Here is an 18,759-nt window from a genome sequence, read left to right on the forward strand (position 1 = left end):
TTATTATTATTATTATTATTATTATTATTATTATCAAGGGAAAGGCGCTAAACCCGGATAATTATACAGCGTCTGTCGGGGGGGGGGGAATGGAAGGTGTTTAGCGTTAAATCAGGGAACTGGAGCACAGATCCAGTTCCCTAGATCAAGAGCCCCTCACCAGCATCAAGGAACCTTCCCTGAGGGGTTCACAAGTGTTGCATGTAACCTGTGCACCACCATCAATGGTATTTTAATTTCTAGAATGGTGTTTTCAAGTCCCTCGATGCATACTGAGACACTTGGCGTTCACAGCCTAGTGTATATGTATGGTGCTGCAAGCCATTAATGCGTTCCTCGTGTTTTAACACCTTCACAATGACACTGTCAAGTTACACACAAATTTTATAGCAACATTTGGCTAGAAGTGAAAAACTTTGCTAACTCTTTATTTTTGGCTCTAACTTTTTACATCAATAAATCTCGAGTAATTTTTCACAATTTTACACCACTTGAGTGTGATGGAATGGTGACCTCAGGATGTGATGAAAATCTCCGAGAATAACGGTGACATTATTGTGAGATGGTGACCGTCTTAGGGTATAACAGTGACCTGGACAGCCATGGACTCCAAGGAGCACTCATCAGTGCCTCGTCTGATCCTGAAGAAGCCGTCTTCGCCCCAGCTAGCACCCCAGGAGTTCTTCACTATCCAGTACTTCTCCCCAGTGCTCTCCTCTACACCGTACCCCACCACCAGTACCACGTGATTAGTTATCTGTTAGAAAGACAAAAAAGTAAATTTTCACGATACTTTTATCTATGCTTATTTAATACGCAGTAAGAAGGCAGTAAAGGCCGACAACTGGAGGTTAACGGACACTTTAATGAAGACGTTTCGGTCGTGGGACCTTGATTACTTCAAATACATGAAGTGCTCAAGGTCCCCGAACAGAAACACCTTCATTAAAGGTGTTCCTATACATTTGTCTCTATTTCCCTCACAACGTTTATAATAATTTTGTTGAAAAGTGAGGAATTTTAATTTCGTGGGTAATGATCAAGATATGTGGTTAATAGGAAAATAAAGGGTATATCAAGCTGGGATAAGATAGTATTATTATTATTAGGGATTTGTCTAAGGTTATTTGTAAATTATAACATTTTGCCGTGAAAATAAGAACGAACCTATGGTCCTTAATACTGGTGTTTTAGTGAGAGCAAAACCTCATAGGAAGCCTCGTGTTAGTTTAAGACCATTCACAATCTCTCCATCTCTGTGTAGCTCTCGCTCTCTCTTCTATCTCTTTTTATTTTACTTCTTTCCATAAGTCTGTGTCTGCCCTCACAGTACTGTCAGGGCTCCTGATCTAAGGAATCTGAGTTACTCCTCTCATTCTTAGAACCAAAGAGATTGCCTATATCATCCATATACTACTACTACTACTAATATTTTTCAACAGTGTTCATTTCGCATTACCTCAAAGGGGTCGAAGTCGTTCTTGAGGCCGGTGTGGAAGTAGATGCCACTATCGTAGTAATAGAAGTCGTTATACACCTCGAAGGAGACTGAGATTGGCCCCGAAGTAACGAGGGTGTCTAACATAGCCTCTTCGTTACACGCACCATAGTAGCCACCCACGTGTACATAATTACTGACGTAGGTGCGGGAACAGGACTCGTCCGTATGGCACTGGCTATCCTGAAGTGGTAGTAGTAAGAATGGTTCTTGTTTTGCTTCAGCACTTTACAGGTTTTTTGATGCAGGTGGAGGGGTACTGATTCAAGGAATTATAGATTCTGTCATATTTCTTGGATTAGACTTAATTGTCCCATTCCCCAGGCGCTTTGTAACACTTAGTGATCTGGCGTTTAATACTAATAATAATCAGGTTTAAAACTCGCAGACTATGCAATGGTTAATAAGAGTGCATATCACCTGTACACCACCAGTCAAGAATACGGTAGTCCCTAAGATAGGCATTAATCTGTGTATATACATTGAGACTACATCTTTTGGTATGTATACAACAACTGATATACACCTCTTATGTGTAGTTGGTTGATTAACTGGGCTAAATTCATATAAATTACTCAGAAGGGTTATTAAGGCTGCATGTCACCTATTCACAACCAGCCAAGAATATTTTAATCCCTAAAATAGGGTCTTAAGTAAGTCCCTCAGTGTATATACACTTAAAGACATACACCTCTCGGCGTGTATTTCTTCTGGCGTCATGATGACTAGGTTACCGTGGTAAGGTTTAAAAAACAAAAAAAGAGGGTTGATAATACACATCTTATCTACTTTCACGGTCTTCCAAGACTTAATAATTCTAAAATATTTCTTCATTTAATAATCAATAATCGAGGTTCATTTGCGTTGATGGCTAAATGGTTAAATAATGTCTTGTTCCTATTCCACGTTAATATCTGAAAAATTGAGACACTTATGCAACATATGGGAATCCTTACTGAAGAAACGTTTCGCCACACAGTGACTTCATCAGTCCTATACAAAGCAGGAAGGTATAAGGAGAGATGGAGTTTGAGGTAATCAGTCCCTTAGCCTGGAGTCGATGTGTTCAGTCCATCACATTAATATCTGAACTCATATTTCACATCCTACATTTCATATGGAAAATTAATGGCTTGATCTTACAATAAAGTTGATTATCTTTTTACTAAAATAACTCTGATATAATATTGCAATTTTTAGAAAATATGCTGGTGGATCATTAAGACTAATTAGCCTATAAAAAATAGTTTTTATAAGTCTGTACAAACACTTCAGTTTTAAAAAGTTCGTAGTTTACTGAGTCAGTTCAATCAGCCTATAAACTCGGGCATTTATGCTCAGTTTAAATGGTTCGTATTTATGACTGGTGAGAAATAATATTTGTAAACTTACGATTGCTACTGAGTCTTTGAGTAGAAACATTGGGCGTGTTTCTTTCCACCTGTTGTCTATGTTCCCCATCAGTAAAATGGGTACCTGGGTGTTAGTCGACTGGTGTGGGTCGCATCCTGGGACACTGACCTAATTTGCCCGACATGCGGAGCATAACAAGGAGCTTTCTATATAGTAGTATACCATTGTTGTCAGCTAGGCCTGTATACCATGTACATGTACTTGAAGCAAATAAAGATATTATTATTATTAACGTAAAATCTTAGTGCTGTATTGCTTGCGCCGAAATAATTCAATGTAGCCTAGTGGGTGGCTTTTATGCTTATGGCAAGGGTTTATAATAGATAATTTAGTGCTTAAGAAAAGATACTTACTGAACCGGTGTACGTATTACACTCCTCAGCCACGACCCCCTGGTCCTGTGCGTAACGACCAGCGATCAGGTAGTCGAAACCACCATCACATCCTTGTGCCAGATAGGAACATGACACCACATCCTGTCACATCATAAAAAAAAAAAAACTGGTGACACCTTAAAATACAATATTACCAGGGTGAACAGTAGTAACATTCCAAGCACTTTCATGATCTCTCACTATTCCTTAATAACTAGGGAACTGGATCTGTGCTCCAGTTCTCTGAATTAACCCCGAATACCTTCCATCCGCCCCCACAGGCGCTGTATAATCCTACGGGTTTAGTGCTTCCCCCTTGATTATAATAATAATAATAATATTCCTTAATAATGTGAGAGATCACGAAAGCCCTTAGACTATTATTTCTTTTCAGTGGTTTATATTATATTATATATATATACGAAAGAGTAGTATTTAATCAATAACAACACTGCGACTAACCTGAGGGGAGAAGATGTCTTGGCGTTGGTTGTGGGTTACGATCCTCAGCTGGGCCTCTAGGTTAGCCATGGAGGCGAAGGCATAACAGGAGCCACAATTGGCCTGGTCTCTCACTGGAGACACATAGTTCACACCCTCCACGTTCCGCCAGTCAAAGTGCTCCGGCAGGAGAGCAACGCGAGCTTTTTGCTCAGGGGTAGTTGGAGCAGGACGAGGTCTGGTGACTGCTGCCTTGGGGCCACCAGCCCTCCGGTTCATTTCAGCAACAGTGTATCTGTTGAATAAGGTACATATAATACCTAGATATCTTTACTGATGGGTACTTAGGCACCCCGTGGCTTTTTCAATCCAATATATAGAATAAATACTTTAGATGGTGGAAGAAGTGGTAATTTTCTAGGTGTGCTATTCCTACGTTTTACTAAGGACTCCAATGGAAATAAGCCACTCTGTCTGACTTGTGGGTTATCCTAGGTTCCTACACATGTGCTACTATGTATGATATTCTTTGTAATTGTGGATTCCTGAATAAACTTACTTAACCTGAAAAATCTGAAGCAGAAGCATGAAGATGGAGACTTTTATATTCGTGCCATTATGTGTCGAGAAATACTATAAAAAAAGTTGCCAGAAGACAATGCATATATTTAGAGCAGTGTTGTGAAAAACAGCAAAAACACCTGAACATTGCGTCGTGAACCGCACTGAAAGAACCAAAGAGCCGCATGCGGATCGCGAATAGAAAATCGTTGCTTTGCAGCGTCACATATAATTTAATTCAAAGTGTCAACGAAACAAACCACTAACTTTTCAAACTGTGGGTAAGCTTTAGCTGTCCAGGAGCTCTGAGCAGCGTTGATGTTATTTATCAGGGAGTGGTTGTTTCTCCAGGGGTGATCCATGTCTCTCTGCATAATCCTCTCACTCACCCGAGGCTCAACCTGTGAGGTTACAACCAGATATACCAAACATTTTAGTGTTGAGAAATTTCTCAACCCAAGGAATGAACAAGGTCCTAAGACCTAAAAGTGTCCATAATTTTGGCTATGTCTTTTTTCCACAACCTGTAACATAAGATGAAATACCTTATATTGAAGTGAGTGCACCAACCGTGTGTTGATAGTTACACAGAGTGAACAAAAGCTTGCTAAATTTCCCGTCATACTTCCTGAGGTAAGATGGGTTTCTTTAATCAAAGGATGAAATGTATCAGCCTGAGCTGGGAGACTTCAGTAAGGTAATGATGATATCGTCAAGCTAAGGTTCAGTAGTTATTGTATACCGTTAGGCCACAGGGGCTGTTTTATACTTGCAAAACAAAGTTACTTTCTTTAAACAGTGTTTCACGTGGAGAACAAGTATGGGGACCAAATTTGAAGAACAAACTCTTCCACGTCTGTGAGAATAAGTCATACACAATTTATTAAGACATTTTTCATAATCTTCTGGTAGTACTCTAGCTCTCCTTATACAAATTTTCAGGTCTGTAGAGAGTACATGGAGAATTCGGGCATATATATTTTCCGTATAGGTATTACTACGTAACCAGTGAAATAATTAGACAGTTCGATTTCTAACGAATCTACATAAGTCATTTTCTGAATGATCCCATTCCCATACAAAATTAGTAGCAGTCACTTGTAGGCTAGGATGTGTTAATTTAATGTAAATAATCCCGTATTTAGAGTTGATATAACTACACGTTGTCTTTTATATTGCTTTGTAGTAACTATGCTTTAAAATAACATTTGTTTAGTTAGTTAATTTAGTTAATAGGTTGTAAGGAGTCTAGTTTGAAAAAAACTAGACTATTCTAAACGAACTACTATTGTGAAGCAGTTGAAAATGTTATTATCAGTTCTGATTCTGCATTTACATATAGGTAACGACCAATACTTCATCTACATATACGAGAGAGCATTGTCGGGGAGCAGGACACTGCAGAAGCACACGCTAATTAAGTTAGGTTAGGTAAGGTTCGTCAGGAAACAGGATAAGTGCTTCCTGACGCGGGTCTTAGTCATGTGATGATCCACAGCTGGAGCTTTTGGTCATCTGATAGAGGCTTTCCACTGGCTTACTGGTTCACACCGATAAAAATTATGGTTATAATTTTATCCATTGGAATGTGAAAACACACGCTGGTTATTACTGTACCTTGGTGTTCTTGTTAGCGGTAAAGCACGACCAATTCCTCACTGTGGTGTCCCTGGACCAGCCGTTGAAGGTGCGGTCACAGTAGGATGTCACGGAGGAAAAGTCTCCCTCGTAATAAGAGAAGGCGAAGTAGGACCTCTCATTTATGTTCACCTGGTCGTAGAAGAGCATAATGTTATTCCGGTTTCATTATAATGATAGTATACAGTACTGGCAAGGAGATGAGTAAGATACATTTGCAACAGTTAGGTATCTCTCTGAATCGCCTGTATACGACTGAAGAAGTCTACTTGATAGTCTAAACTTTCTAGAAATGTAAGATACCTAACTTGTATATGTGTCTTATTATTTCAATTACAATAAGATTCACAAGAAACAAGTAGTATGTTAATATGCAATGTAGCCACAAGCAGATTCGCGATCTCTCAATCACAAAAGCTCTTAGAATTTTATTGCCATTCACTGAGGGAATATTGTATTGTTATATTTATGGGGAGTGTTAAACCCGTGTGGGTCATTCAGCAGTGGAACCAAAATATATGGAACTACCAGTAAGGTAGAGTAAATAATGCAGTACTCACTTCGAAGCCCTGATTGTAGATTAATGTCCATGTTCCCTTGTTACCCAATTCATCAGTAACAGTGTTGGGAAAACTGAAGGTGAAATTCTTGGTGTGGACGATGGACCCCAATGTGTCACAGTTGATGGTGTGGTCACCAGTTCGTTCCGTCTCGGAGAAACTCCACGAACCTCGAATATCTTCGTAGAGGCAGTGGGCGGGAGTGTCTGCCGCGGCCAGGGCAGCCACCGTCAGGAGAAGTATCGCCGCCAACATCTACAAGATAAAGCCGAATACGACTTAACAAGACTAACACATAAATTGCGGATTTATGAAAGGCGTTAACGGGGGAAAAGCAGCTGAAGTTCCCAAATTCCACCAATCCCCATAATAACAATAATAATAATAGCAATAATAATAATCATAATCTGTCACAACTGAGTCATTCCAATATAAAATATCCCAAGTTGGATGAATATAGTAGTCAATTGACCCAGAGATTTACGCACTGGCCTGGAGATTTACGACTCGCTCCCTATAGGTTTGAACACCACCCGTTCCGTGTTTCTTTTATGTCCCAAGTGTTCCATACTCGGGTTCAGTCCACTGAAAAACCTCAAAATCTTCTGACAAACCATTGATAAGAAGCCACCAGGGAAGTCAACCACCTACCTTCACTCTCACACACACACTGAACTCAGGGTCACATACTGTAGTTAGGGACACACACCAAACTCAGGGTCACTCAGTAAATTCAGGGACACCTTCTGACACACCGAGTTTCTGTCCCACACTTAAGTGGACGGGGGATCCAGCCTTCAATGCTGAATGACACACTCACACGGGTTTACCGTATTATTGATAATACTGTCCACTCTGAAATAATGGTGGGGGGGGTCTTGATGCTGATGAAGGGCTCTTGAGCCAAGGAATTGGAGATACTTTTCCCTTGTATTAAACCGTATTCTTCATTCCTCATAATAATAATGTAATACTAATATGATAATTAATATTATAACTAAGCGCGAAACCCAGAGGGGTCTAATAATAATAATAATAATAATAATAATAATAATAATAATAATAATAATAATAATAATAATAATAATTGTGGAAAAGACTGTGTGTATTTTCCGGAAATACGGTAATTTATAGGTAAATAGATGCCCTATATTGTATTTTTAGAAGAAGTATGTTATCGAAAATGGGAAACCGGCGGCTGGGGAGGTTAGTCGCCATTTTGTTTGAATTTGGATTAGAAACGTTGGTGTAATGGGAAGAATTTTTCGTGCTCTAGAGGTTAAAATTGGGCTGACACCTCTCAAATAGGAGGCGAAATTGTTGGATGTACATTCCTGCATAACTTGAGATATCAGGCGACTGGACAAGACAGCTCCAGGAACCTCAGATAAGTCTTATGTAGTAACCTGGCCAGTGTTATTTTCATAGATAGACAGTGAGGTTTTCTGAGTATGATACACATTAATCTCCAGTCAAATTGGTGAGTGTTATGATTAAGATATATTCTCCTTCTGTTATATAAATGTGTGTGTATATATATATATATATATATATATATATATATATATATATATATATATATATATATATATATATATATATATATATATATATATATATATATAATCATTTATTATTTTTAATATACAGTCCACAAATTTATATATTTACCAGCATTCATGGTGATGTATTTTTCATTTGTAATTAATAGGTCCAGAGCAAATTGTGGGGACATTTTTTGCGACCTAGGCGTCCCAAATTCCTACTTGTCTAACTGATAAATAATAGTTATCATTATTCATTTACTGTTATGTATATAATTATACATTCAGATAAATGCAATTTTCCACAATAATAATAATAATAATAATAATAATAATAATAATAATAATAATAATAATAATATAAATAGTACAGATCCTTCATTACAGTAATAACATGATAATTACCATAATTACCATACTACACACAAATAAATCTCACAATTACTAGGACGCGATATATAGAATTTAGTTACGTGGTCATCGTTGCTCTATACATTGTTATATTTCTTTTTTATTCTTATAGTAATACTACATAAATTGTTAAAAATGGGCGAAGAAATATGAAAAGCCTACGAGACGGTCTGAAACTGACTCCGGGGACAAAAAAAAAAAAAAACCACTGAAAATATAGTAGGCTCTCAGTGAGATATCTTGCAAATTCATTTGAAGCGGTGCATTGAATAGCACTAATTTTGAAGGCTTCGTCGCGTATTATTCAGTTTTGGAGGCACTTTTTCATTGCATATTTAAAAAATCGCAGAACCTTATAAGAGAGCCTAGGAATTCATATGGGTAATGCAGAGCATAGGAAATGGGAGGGAGTCATGTTAGATCAGAGAGAAGGGACAGTTCTTGTATCAAGAGCCCTACACCGGCATCAAGGCACCTCCCACGGAGGAGGATAATTCTTTGTATCAAGAGCCCATCACCGGCATTAAGGCACCTGCCAAGAAGGAGATAATTCCTTGTATCAAGAGCCCATCACCGGCATCAAGGCACCTCCCAGGAACTGAGGCAAAGCATTATACTGTGTTATGTGTACAGGAACAGCTGTGAAGAGAACTTTGTACTCCAGATGAGGTAAAACCATCTTTATCATAATTTCAAGTTTGCTACTAATGTACAGGTACAGATACGATGTAATTTATAGCATTTCATACATTGGTAAAATGTAATTCGTTACTCTATTGACTCTGGTACACTGTCATTTATGCATTATGATGTCATTATACTTCGGTGCAATACATGGATATTTTATCTATCATTAGTACTACTACTACTACTAATAATAATGCTACTACTACTACTAATAATGATAATAACAAAGGTTGATATCAGAACATAAGTCACAAGCCAAGAATTTGATTTTCACATCACGTCAACAGTACCAGTCAGAGATGTACACTGATACTCGATATCTTTCTCAAGGTTATATACACCGAGAGGTGTATATCTCTATAAATATTCTATGAGTTTACTTTAATCCTTCTTGTAGGCATTAAATCACGTTAAATAACTGGTTTACCTCTTCTGAACTGCATCAATATTTACTCGCTGGTGTATCTAAGGTCCAGGAGAGTATCCATTAAGTTTCGTGTGCCTTCTGGCAAATTTGTTGTAGTAAAATACTAAAAAAATACTCAGAATCTTTGGGATCCGTCCCATAACTGGAGAATGATTCCTCAGATAGGCTTCAATTTTTCATAACTGGTGTTGTCTCCTGAACACTGACACAAGTCCTAATCTGCCGAGTTTATTGAGTAAAATGCGATATTCATTTTTTTATTTAAGTACTAAGGAATACTTCTGATTGGCTTCAAACTATTACTGAACATGAAATATGCCCCTACGCATTTGAACTTCAATCACTGCCCTACTCGATTTTTTTTGTCAACTATTTTTTTAATGTTTGAAGCTCCGTCACTGAGGATTTTGGAAGTTATTCAAGCCATTCCATGATGCTGGGAATGGGATCAACATCTCCATCCATTTGTTCTAAGAATTTGGAGTCCATTACCGTACACAATTGTCGAAAATGCGAAGGTGATTGATGAGACGTTCTCAAATTATGGGCGAAATAGAAAAGTTGGAGGAAGAATAAAAAAAAAATTAGGCAATCTCTTAAAAGGTACTCTGAGAATACTAAATAAATGTTTGTATTACGTCTTTCCTGCACGAGAATTTGTAGTATATTCTGGTGACGGATGTGAGACTCAACCCACACTCTTGAGTGGTGTATCTACTGTATTGAATTAACACACTAGGCTGTCTGCATTGCCTTCTCTCATCCAGTTTCATGCAGTAATACTATATATTGCTACAAGAAAATCAACAACACTGCTATTAACTACCACTATTACTGCTACTGCTAGTACAACAACAACTGCTACTACTATTACTGCTACTACTACTACTGCTACTACTACTACTACTACTACTACTACTACTAATAATAATAATAATAATAATAATAATAATAATAATAACAATAATAATAATAATAATATTATTATTATTATTATTATTATTATTATTATTATTGTTATAGTAATTATTCTAAGATCATAAATTTCATCTTGTCATAAGTAAAATGATTTTATTTTTTTTACTACACCAAATTTAGGTCAAGAAATATATGAAGTAGTGGTTATCGTATCCCAATTCTCATACCTCTTCTTTCCATCAAAACATATTGCTTTTAAGCCATATATGTATCTTAATTTTAGAGGGGAAAATGGAAATTTCTTAGCGCTTTTAACACCTCGTATAAACGTCCAGATATTGCAATACTATATCATATTTGTATTTTACATGTTAAATCAAGCCACAAAGGGATGGAAATATTCCGTGTGGCTTGTTTTGCGTTGTTAAGATCTTTGCGATTGCATTGCATGTTAAGGCAAATAATGCCGTCTCAGGAGACGATATCGTGTCTATCTCACAGAGATATAGCTTCTCAGAATGGTGATATCGTTATACCTTGATATACCAACAGGAGGTGCGTGGGGTTTGGCAGTATCAATCTTCCTGGGCAGCATGATGGTGAGTGCATGAAATGTGGCGTTACAGGCTAACAAATATGAAGGGCAAGTTTAGTTGTAGAACTAACTTTTATTTGGGCAGCATTTCGTTGTATCGTGATAAAACTCTACAGGGAGCGAAGCGTTGTCATAATGAATGCTTGTTCTAGATACAAATGATTTTCTGCTTGTAATTGTGAAGAACAGTCACACGTTGCAGAACAACCTGCTTCTGGGACAATATGTCGCTTTGTATAGAGTTTTATTACGAGTTTATAAAGTTCTGCACGGAGTGAAACGTTGGTTAAAGTTTCTTGAGTTTACTGTAATGAAACATCACGGAAATTAATACCCATCAAAAATAAGGTTCTATCATTAAGTCTGCGAGATGTTGATCCCCAAATGAGGGAAGTGGACTTGAATGCATTTATGTGGGACACCAAAACTGAAGATGTTTCGGTACTTGGAACTTGATCACTTTAAATACATCCCTATTTAAGGTATTAAAGTATTCTTGACTGGTGATGAAAATGTTGCATGTAGGATTAGTGACCCTCATGTAGTCAATAGGCTACCATGGAACCAGTGCTGTTTGTTTATATTTCTGTATTTCAGTTAAACTTATGATATCAGACTTTTCGCTGGTGGGTTTAGAGCTTAGTTTTGACAATAATAATAATCAGACTTTTCAAATTGTGTGTACTCAGTTAACTAAATTCGTTTGAGCATAATTTGGGCGATAGCTTAGCAAAGTCCTGCATTTTACGTTTCAAACACTTCAATGTTCTGAACAAGTCAGATTACTTCTCATTATCCTATTTCTTTCTATTTTTATATTTGCTATTTTATTATGGCCTATGGCAGATAAAAAAAAAAGTCGTCCAGTTTTTATTTCTAAATTTATTTGTTGTAAAGACTGATATAAAGCACATTTAAGATGAAATTAATATAATATTGCGTACCAAAGATTGTAGCGACTCTGGTGTTGGCTCTTGTTGGCCTGAGTGCCGCTGATCTTCCCGTTGTCTGCTACTACGAAGATATTCGAGGCTCATGGAGCTTCTCTGAAACGGAACGGAGGGGCGACAACACTATCAACTGTGACACACTGGGTCCCATCGTCTACACCAAGAACTTCACCTTCACCTTCCCCAACACTGTTACTGACGAGCTGGGCAACCAAGGCACTTGGACCATGATCTCCAATCAAGGATTTGAGGTATCTATTGGTTATACTTTTTTTTTAGTTGAAAGTTGTACTGCTTACAGGACTGAATATAAAGGCACACGCTGAAGAACAATACGTTTTGCTCGATGAAGTTTTTCTCATACTGTCCTGAGAGCGAAACATCGTCCCAATAAAGTCTTGTTCTGCTAGATGTGGATAAACTTCTCTAGTCTAGTGAGAATATTGTAACTTAGTGGATCATTTTAATTGTGATCCACACACGCTGTGGAAAAAGCCAGTCATAATGAATGTGTTTTCCTCATCTGGCCACCCTACCTTGGTAGGAAACAATAGACGTATTATTAAAATAATTTGATCATATGGAATGTGTGGACTCAAACATCGAATGTGTTGCTTGTGGCTTGACACCCTTTGAAGCCTTTAAAGTACAGTTAATAAAGTAAAATGAGACCCAGTACTGTCGAAGAATTCTTTACTGGAGATTTTATTGCTGAGATAAATAACGCAGTCTTCATTAATATTTCATAGACACTTTAATGATGACAGTATTTTTCACTACAGTTTACTTCCAGATTATTTTCTATACAGTTAGATTCTATACAAGTATAATAATATCAGAGAATTTGGCTCACAGCCAGAAGGTTCTGGTTTCGATTTTATGGCAGGGCAAGACGTATGGGCATGTTTCATTTTTATCTTCTGCCTCTGTTTAGAAGTATGTAACACCTAAGTGTTAATCTCCCTTACACCTGCTACCCCTGTACACTAGTAATAAATATGTACCTAGATGTTAGTTTCCTGACACCTGCTGCCCCTATTCACTTAGCAGTAAATAGGTACATGTTTATTAGTCAGCTGTTGTGGGTGGCAGCCTGGGGGACACAGCATACCTTAGAAATTGCTAGGATTTGATATGCGCTGAGATAGGATAACATTTCATAGCCTATAAATGAGCTGAGGTAGGTAACACTTCTCAGCTTGCAAATTTAACATCAGCATCACTATAATCAGGTAAAAGTCATACTCCCCTAATAGCTTATGATTCGAGAATATGGGAGGGTACCTACAATTCCTTGGATCAAGAGCCCATCACCCATCCACAGGTGAACATCAATCAAAGGTCGTATTTCGCTTTTTCCTACTACGAGGGAGACTGGGATTCCTCGGTCTCCTACTGTGACCGAACACTCAACGGTTGGTCCAGGGACCGAACAGTTAGAAACTGGTCTTGTTTCAGCGCTGCCAAGTTAACACCAGTAAGTGAAGTGTCATTATTAGCGATGCAACGTCATTAGTTCAGTGTTTTTAAACAGAATACAGTGTCATTAGTTCATTGCCAACTGTTGAAGCCAGTATTGTGACTTGTATTATTGACTATTGCAGCATAATATCAGTGTCATGGCATCATGTTAATTGATATTATGGCTTTATGTTTGCTTTCTGGTGTAGGTAGCCCCACGAGCGTCCAGTCTAGGCACGTCAGTGTCAACCGAGCAGCACTATCGCGTCGATCACCAACTCATTAGAAAGATCAACGCAGCACAGACTTCATGGACGGCTAAGGAGTATCCCCAGTTTGAGAGGCAAGCTCTTATGATTATAGCATGCAATACCAATAAGTTTATAAATAAGACATATGCGCAACATTTTGGTGTCCTTATTTCCCTCTGTACTGGACTGAAGAAGACTGCTCCTCAGGAGAAACCTTCTGGTAAATAAATATGCCCAAGTGTTGCATGTACGTGTTATTTATTAATCAGGAAAGCTGCTCACTGAAATTGCAATATGGTTCACAATACCCAGCACCTCGGAGAGGAAACTTTAAATACAGTTTCGGTCCTTCCTGGTCTTTTATCAAGTCACTTGATAATTGTTCATTAAGGACTGAAACGGCGCCTAAAGTTTCCAGGGTGTGAGTTATTTGTGAATTGTTCTAGCCACGTTATTGTGGCAATTTTTTAAAACAGTTTTTATATTTAAATAACTGCTTAGTATTTGTTTCTGTAGACGCTTGTGTAGCACATAGTCGTCTTCTGTTTCCGGAACCATGGTTGCCTCCGCACCTCTCACTGCCCTCGTAACATTTTTTGGTTCTCTCTACTTTTGTCAATTTAATATTGGTCAAGATCAGGCCGAAATGTTGTCCAACTTTGAGTTCCCGACTGTGGATTAGTTGTGAAGCTACCCAGCCAAGGCAACGTAATTTAAATCTGTAAAAAATAATTTGCGCAGATACACGCTCAAGGAGATGTTTTTGCGATCTGGGGGCGCTGAGTTCCTTTCTTCAGCTCCTGTCGCCCCTGTGCCATCGTCTGCCGAGCTGAAGGCCCGCGTATCCCTCCTGCCGGACACATTTGACTGGCGTGATGTGGATGGGATAAACTATGTGTCAGCAGTGAGGGATCAGGAGTCCTGTGGGTCCTGTTATAGCTTTGCTTCGGCTGCCATGCTAGAAGCCAGACTGCGGATCTCTACTCGCAATCAACGGAAGGATGTTTTCTCTGTCCAGGTAACTCTCCCATCACAAATAACTTTCACTTAGGAGAGGAAACTCGTGATGACGTTTGGGTCTATCATGGCCTATTGTCAAGTGACTTTCGACTTGATGAACGTTTAGGATGAACCGAAATGCTCAATAGTGTTCATTTTCATTTGATGAACTAGTTATGAATTCAAGATATAATTTCACACATGCAGCCAACCTTCCAAAGACGGCCAGTAAAGTGGTCATAATGATAAATGTCGTATGTGTTGCAGGATATCATGTCCTGCTCAAGCCTGTCACAGGGATGCGACGGTGGCTTCAAGTATTTAATGGCTGGTCGGTATGCACAAGACCAAGGTGTCGTGGCTGACGAGTGCAACCCCTACACCGCTGTGGTGAGTGAAAATCCTGTTACCGCAGGTATATACACCGAGAGGTGTATCTCTTTTAGGGTATATACACCGAGAGATGTATGTCTTTCAGGTATATGCACCTAGGGTATATACACCTAGAGGTGAGCCTTTTGATTTGCCTGCACATGAGAGAATTCTTATGAGTATTTAATGGAACGTCCCGAGACATGGAAAGCTAAAAAAAAAAAATACAGAAACAGTTCTGATCTTTGTTTCTTGAGCATTCAACGCCTCGCTGTTTTCAAATGCCCATAAGAATGCTGTCACCGACGACTGTATAACTCTTAGTGCATATACACTGAGTTTAATACTTCGTCTCCCAACACATCCACCTAGATAAGCCTAGTTCATTCAGCACTTCTCCTTCAGGATGGCCCTTGCCACACCAACACCTCCTGCAGCCGTACCTACGTCAGTGAATACTCCTTCGTGGGCGGATACTATGGTGGGGGCAACGAAGACATGATCATGGAGGCGCTGGTTAATAATGGGCCTGTCGCTGTCTCCTTCATGGTCTACGATGATTTCCATAGCTACGCTGGAGGGATCTATCATTACACCAACTTGCGCAGTGATTTTAATCCTTATTTGGTAAGAGAAAGTAATATTTATATATTTGTAATTTATATCTCCAGTATATAAGAACCTTTCCTAATATGTACTTATGCGTAACCTGATATATGTGGCGTATAGTGGCTTAAATGATTCTTTGATTTTCGAAGGCAGTGATTACGTTCGTCAGCATCGCACATATAACCGATGTTCTGTTGTTAATGTTTCGTGGTTTTTCTTAATGCCTAACGTCAAGGGACTTCAACTTTTCTTTCATCCTCTGGGTTATCTTACTCTTCAGTTTCTTTTCACAGTGTTCTTCACTCATGAGATTCCCCCTACCTTCATAAACTCCTCTAGGCTTGTTTAATGTTCTCTCCTTCCACTTTTCTCTCCAGTCCTACATCTCCTAAATAATCAAAGATTAATGACCCTCGTGTAGTAGACAGGCTATTTAATCAACCATTTAACTATACTATATAATGACATAAACCACTGATATATTACATTTTAAGCAATTAGTTTAAAAAAGCTGCTGTTTCTATATTCCTATAACCACAGCCGACCAACCACGCAGTGCTGATGGTGGGATACGGTGAGGAGGAGAGCACTGGGGAGAAGTACTGGACGGTGAAAAACTCCTGGGGGGCTGAGTGGGGAGAGGAAGGCTACTTCAGGATCAGACGAGGCACTAACGAATGTAACATCGGCTCCTTCCCAGTCGAGGCTACACCCATACCCTAATGAGGGACACCCCTAGTGACCAAGCCTTGAAGACCGAATAACACCTGTCACCTTTTTCTGTCAGACGACGGTCGAGAAAACGATTGGAAATTACAAATTCAAAATGGACAAAAGTGGAGGATACCTACTCCAAAAAAATACAAATTAAAATAAAATGGTTGGAACAAATCACAAAATTCCTGGACTGACAAAAAGAAAGACGACATTTCAGTCTGTCCTGGATCACTGTCAAGTCACAGGTCGCAAGTGTGGCTTGAGACTGGTCCAGGAAGGACCGAAACGTCGTCTAAACTGTCTTTTCGTAAATATGGCTTTTGTGTGATTTACCCATAAACCTGAATCGACTTTCACTTTTGTTTCGAATACAATAATAATCAGAAACCTTAAAAATAAAACTGGCTCGGAGTCACTTCCAGCCAGGACCGAAACGTCTTCAGTAATGTTGTTCCTAGAGTTTGTATTCATGTCGTGTCTTCTCAAGGCTGCATGTCACTTGTTCACCACCTGTCAACAACACTGTTGTAATAAAGTTGGAAGAATTACCGACAATATGTAAAGTATAAGGACACAAGTGCAACTAATGTGACATTTATTGTGGCAACGTTTCGCTCTCCAGGAGCTTTATCAAGCCATTTCAAACAATACATGGACACAGAGGGTATATAAAGGCTCAGAGTGAGGTGCAATACTAGTGAGGTACCTCTAGTGAACATCGAAATGGTACCTCACTAGTATTGCACCTCACTCTGAGCCTTTATATACCCTCTGTGTCCATGTATTGTTTGAAATGGCTTGATAAAGCTCCTGGAGAGCGAAACGTTGCCACAATAAATGTCACATTAGTTGCACTTGTGTCCTTTTACTTTACAACAACACTGTTCTTTAATAGCTAAAATAAAAATCAAAGTAAACTCTCAGCGTATATACACTGAAAGACATACACTTCCCGGTGTATATATATTGTGTATATTACTAGTAGACTTACGAAGTTTTAAATATGATCTCATCCTATACTTCAAAATTGTTAATAATGACCCTCGAGTAGTAACTAGGCTATAAATACCATTAACAAACCAAAAGAATTCACGTAAAACTAATAAAAATGTGTTATTAATAAAATATTTAGTAGATTATAAATTATTTTTTATGTACAGTTACTAGTGTATGTATATTTTCTGACTGGATATTTTACACCTATATATCTGTATGAATATAATATAAACCTGCATCTGCATGAATATTGCGAAGGAATATTATTGTTTGGAAACTGGTGTATGATTGATGTATGAATGTTGCTCCTTACCATGATGTATAAGAATACTCTGCAACAGGAATACATTCATGTATCAAATCGTTATTTTTTGTATATATTTTAAGTCATTGCGTTATGGGTATCACTGCGTTATTCGCTTCTGTTTAATTCTTACATACTTTTATCCTCCTATACTATTCAGTAAGGCAGTCTAGCCTCTGGCTGGATTTGTAGGTTAGAATTTGCAACAAAGCCTGTCATGTATGTGTCTGGTTAACCTCTAACATGAGGCAGGGTCTGATTATCTTCCACACATGCAAAGGCTTGGAATAAGGTCGTGAGTAGACTTGCAATAAACCTGGAGATGCCAGTCACCGGACCTGATTCTCCAAGCTGATAAGGTATCTGGATGGGGTGGGCTGAAGCCTGAATCTTGGTATCAATTTGACTATAATGATATGGTGGGGCGTAGTAATTTCTTTTTTTCACCACGGTATTACTGTGTTTACACACACGTGGTTGTCATGTATGCCTCTACTGATGCTCTGGGCAATTGTAGCAAACCACTGTGGATGTCCCCATAGCATAACTATAATATATAGTGTAGTAGGAGGGGAAAATTATGGGGCCGAAGTTCACAGGTACATTCCTGAAATATTTCATCCTCATAATTTGACGGGGGGGGGGCACAACTAAGCAACAACTTATTGTACTTACCAAAGTTAGTTGTACCTCAGAACTAGGTGGGATTTTAGAGACACTAGGCTGCACCATGTCTCTCCGAGACCCACACACTTTTTCCTACCAACAAAGTCGGGCCTATCAAATATTACAATATAAAATTAATACCAATAATAATGGTAAATTACAAGATATTGAGTGAACTGTATGATGGTTTGTGACTTGAATGGGGGGTTGGGATCAGTTGAGTAAGGGAGGTTTTGTGGGCGAGGGGCTTGGACTTCCAGCAGGCGTGCGTGAGCGTGTTCGATAGCAGTGAATGGTATTTGGGACCTGACGATCTGTTGGAGTGTGAGCAGGGTAATATTTAGTGAAAGGATTCATGGAAACCGGT

General features: G+C 38.6%; 2 protein-coding genes across 3 annotated transcripts; one reads left to right on the forward strand and one right to left on the reverse strand.

The window, feature by feature from the left end:
• Positions 1-415: 415 nt before the first annotated feature.
• On the reverse strand, positions 416-7,264 carry LOC128701845 (dipeptidyl peptidase 1). Of its 2 annotated transcripts, none has more exons than XM_053795779.2 (8): positions 7,137-7,264; positions 6,486-6,740; positions 5,905-6,057; positions 4,555-4,688; positions 3,748-4,021; positions 3,265-3,387; positions 1,460-1,681; positions 416-757 (listed from the first exon to the last, which is right to left on the reverse strand). In XM_053795779.2, exons 2-8 carry the CDS (start codon positions 6,738-6,740, stop codon positions 575-577), a joined length of 1,344 nt encoding a protein of 447 aa, XP_053651754.1. In that variant the 5' UTR covers positions 7,137-7,264; the 3' UTR covers positions 416-574. The 2 variants fall into 2 exon arrangements, with proteins under 2 accessions (XP_053651754.1, XP_053651752.1); XM_053795777.2 differs by lacking the exon at positions 7,137-7,264 and adding an exon at positions 6,974-7,109.
• A 3,669-nt stretch (positions 7,265-10,933) lies between these two features.
• Positions 10,934-16,782, forward strand: LOC128701844 (dipeptidyl peptidase 1). The gene is made up of 8 exons (XM_053795776.2): positions 10,934-11,071; positions 12,017-12,268; positions 13,342-13,494; positions 13,688-13,821; positions 14,471-14,747; positions 14,996-15,118; positions 15,506-15,727; positions 16,250-16,782. The coding sequence occupies exons 1-8, from the start codon at positions 10,991-10,993 to the stop codon at positions 16,430-16,432; spliced, it is 1,425 nt and encodes a 474-aa protein (XP_053651751.2). The 5' UTR covers positions 10,934-10,990; the 3' UTR covers positions 16,433-16,782.
• The last annotated feature ends 1,977 nt before the right edge of the window (positions 16,783-18,759 follow it).

Source organism: Cherax quadricarinatus, chromosome 69 (assembly GCF_038502225.1).
Source record: "Cherax quadricarinatus isolate ZL_2023a chromosome 69, ASM3850222v1, whole genome shotgun sequence".
Classification (NCBI taxonomy): Eukaryota; Metazoa; Arthropoda; class Malacostraca; order Decapoda; family Parastacidae; genus Cherax; species Cherax quadricarinatus.

Bases quoted from the DNA above. Each gene is read 5' to 3' on its own strand.
- LOC128701845 (XM_053795779.2), bottom strand. From the start codon at position 6,740: ATGTTGGCGGCGATACTTCTCCTGACGGTGGCTGCCCTGGCCGCGGCA. The intron at 6,058-6,485 runs GTGAGTACTGCA...TTCTACGACCAG, and splicing joins TCTACAATCAGGGCTTCGAA to GTGAACATAAATGAGAGGTC. The intron at 4,022-4,554 runs GTTAGTGGTTTG...CTTATTCAACAG, and splicing joins GCTTACCCACAGTTTGAAAA to ATACACTGTTGCTGAAATGA.
- LOC128701844 (XM_053795776.2), top strand. From the start codon at position 10,991: ATGGTGATATCGTTATACCTTGATATACCAACAGGAGGTGCGTGGGGT. The intron at 13,495-13,687 runs GTAAGTGAAGTG...TTTCTGGTGTAG, and splicing joins GCGCTGCCAAGTTAACACCA to GTAGCCCCACGAGCGTCCAG. The intron at 13,822-14,470 runs GCAAGCTCTTAT...TAATTTGCGCAG, and splicing joins GAGTATCCCCAGTTTGAGAG to ATACACGCTCAAGGAGATGT.